The sequence below is a fragment of the Trichechus manatus genome, unplaced genomic scaffold (assembly GCF_000243295.1).
Source record: "Trichechus manatus latirostris isolate Lorelei unplaced genomic scaffold, TriManLat1.0 scaffold00045, whole genome shotgun sequence".
Lineage (NCBI taxonomy): Eukaryota > Metazoa > Chordata > Mammalia > Sirenia > Trichechidae > Trichechus > Trichechus manatus.
Window position 1 is genome coordinate 12,203,695 of NW_004443981.1, and position 2,229 is coordinate 12,205,923.

The 2,229-nt window shown below is 49.7% G+C and overlaps 1 protein-coding gene across 3 annotated transcripts in view; it reads right to left on the bottom strand.

Moving 5' to 3' along the window:
- Positions 1-514: 514 nt before the first annotated feature.
- EML1 (EMAP like 1) overlaps positions 515-2,229 on the bottom strand; it is a 93,749-nt gene continuing 92,034 nt past the window's right edge. For all 3 annotated transcript variants that reach the window (XM_004376729.3, XM_004376728.3, XM_012555649.1), the window contains 2 exons: positions 1,977-2,107; positions 515-640 (listed from right to left, as the gene is read on the bottom strand). In XM_004376729.3, coding sequence (XP_004376786.1) covers positions 515-640; positions 1,977-2,107 — 257 coding nt within the window. The remainder of the gene's footprint in view (positions 641-1,976; positions 2,108-2,229) is intronic.

A 2,229-nucleotide genomic window follows, 5' to 3' on the forward strand; every position in this document is an offset into this window, starting at 1 on the left:
TAATCCTGCGCTTCCTGATCCAGCTGTGCGAATCAGGTATTCGCTTCCTCCTCAATCGGTTCAGGTCTTAGGGCCCATGAATCACCAGCGACCATGATTCAGTACCTCATTACCATAAATATGTGACTCAGCAAGCTAAGTGTAAATAGTAAAGACTATATACAATATTTTAAAAGGCATTCTGTGACCATTTTTGCAGAGTTCATAGAAAAGTTACCAAGTATACACCAGTTGCTCCTGTTGACGTCACCATAATGTAAACCTTGGTGTCGTTTTTACATTAAATGCGCACTGTCTTCTATATTGTACAACCGAAGAGAAAACTGTCTAGCTGACGTGACACCCATGATTCTCCAGGCTAAGGTAACCGGTAGAGGGCATCTTTTTCCTGAGGTTTGTAAGAATTTTTAAAACAAAACAGAAATCACAGTGACCAAGCGTAATGCGAGTCTGTGTCTTCGGGCGGGAGGTGCCCCGGGCCCCTGAAACTCCTGCCCCTGCGGCCCAGCGGGGACTAAATGACCCGCCACTGCATGATGCTTGTGTCCTTGCCACCCGTGGAGATGAGGTGGCTGTCTGCATGCAGGAAATCGACATTGGTGACATGACTGCTGTGCCCGCCGTACACGTGGCTTGGTGCCTGGAAAAGGGCAACAGAGAGAAAAGTTTCATACGAGCCAGACGGTGCCGATTAGACAGCCCCATAAAACAAAACGAGACTAATGGGGCACAACAGTCCCAGGACAAGGACTAGAAGGCAGGAGGGGACAGGAAAGCTGGTAATAGGGAACCCAAGGTCGAGAAGGGAGAGTGTTGACATGTCGTGGGGTTGTAACCACTGATAAAACAATATGTGACAATAGTTTCTCTGTTTAATGAGAAACTCTTTGTTCTGTAAACCTTCATCTAAAGTACAATTAAAAAAAACAAAACTAGACGGTGCCTGGCTACCGCTACTGACCGTTCTGATCAGGGCCCCAGTAGACGGGCGCTGGTAGCATGGAAGAAAAATGTGGACTAGAACGCAAATTCTTAAGAAGTCCAGACTTATTGGACCAGTTGAGACTATAGGGCCCCCCAAGACTATCGCCCTGAGATACTCTTTAAACCCCGAACCGAAACTAACCCGAGGTCACCTTTCAGCTCAGGAACAGACTGGCTCATAAAATAAAGACTATCACCAGTGAGTATTGTGCACCTTTAAAAAAATCATCTATGAGACCAAATGGTCGACAATCATTCTAAAGCAAAGATGAGTAGTTACGGGGGCAGGGCAACTAGAGTACTGGAAATGGAACAACCAGAACAGAATTAACGGGAATGTTGATACACTGTGTAAAATGTAACCAATGTTACTCAATAACTTGTGTAGAGATTGTTAAATGGGAACCTAATCTGCTGTGTTAACTCTCACTGAAAATACAATAAAATATTATTAAAAAAAAAAAGCTGAATACAAGGTGAGTATTTGGGATCAGGAGCTGCTTGACTTCTGGAGCTATTCCTTAATCCCTTCACTCCGTAGCTTCCACTGAGCATCGCCTGTGTGCCCAGGACACAGGAGGGACTCAGAAGGTCCTGACAAATCGAGAGTCCAGAGTCTGCGGCTGCCTCTGCCTCTGCTGTGAGCTGTTCCTACAAGAAGGCCGTGCCCAGAAGAGGGTTGGCCTGCAGAAGGGCCAGCTGGATGCTGGGCTGAGGATGGAGGAGGACCAGGTTCAGGAAGGATGAAGCGGGGGGGAGGGCGGGGCTGGGCAGAGGGAGCACGGGTGGAGGGAAGGAGTGAGGCCCGAAGCTACGGTGGTGGACAGGCCAGACCTGAAGTCTCCCAGGTCATAGCAAGGAGCCTGGACTGTGCCTGGGAGCAGCGGGGAGCACAGGAGGGCTCCATCACTCTTGGTGCGTTTCTACTCCATGGCCAAGCAGACAGGGCGAGCCACCAGGGACAAAACCAGGGAAAACGACGAATCCCTCACCCTGAACTGGGAGCAGGGGTAAGAGAAGAGGTGCACTTTGCCAAAGTCGTCCCCAGTCGCCAGGAGCTTCTTCTCGTGGGCCCGGCAGACAGCATTGATGTCAGTTCCGTCTGAACCTTCTGGCCACACTCCTGAAACAAAGAACATAAGTGAGCAATGGAGACAGTTCAAGGACACAGGGCCACACTGTGCAGGGCCACACCGCTGAGCTCCACGGACACACGGGGCCACACCGCTGAGCTCCGCGGACACA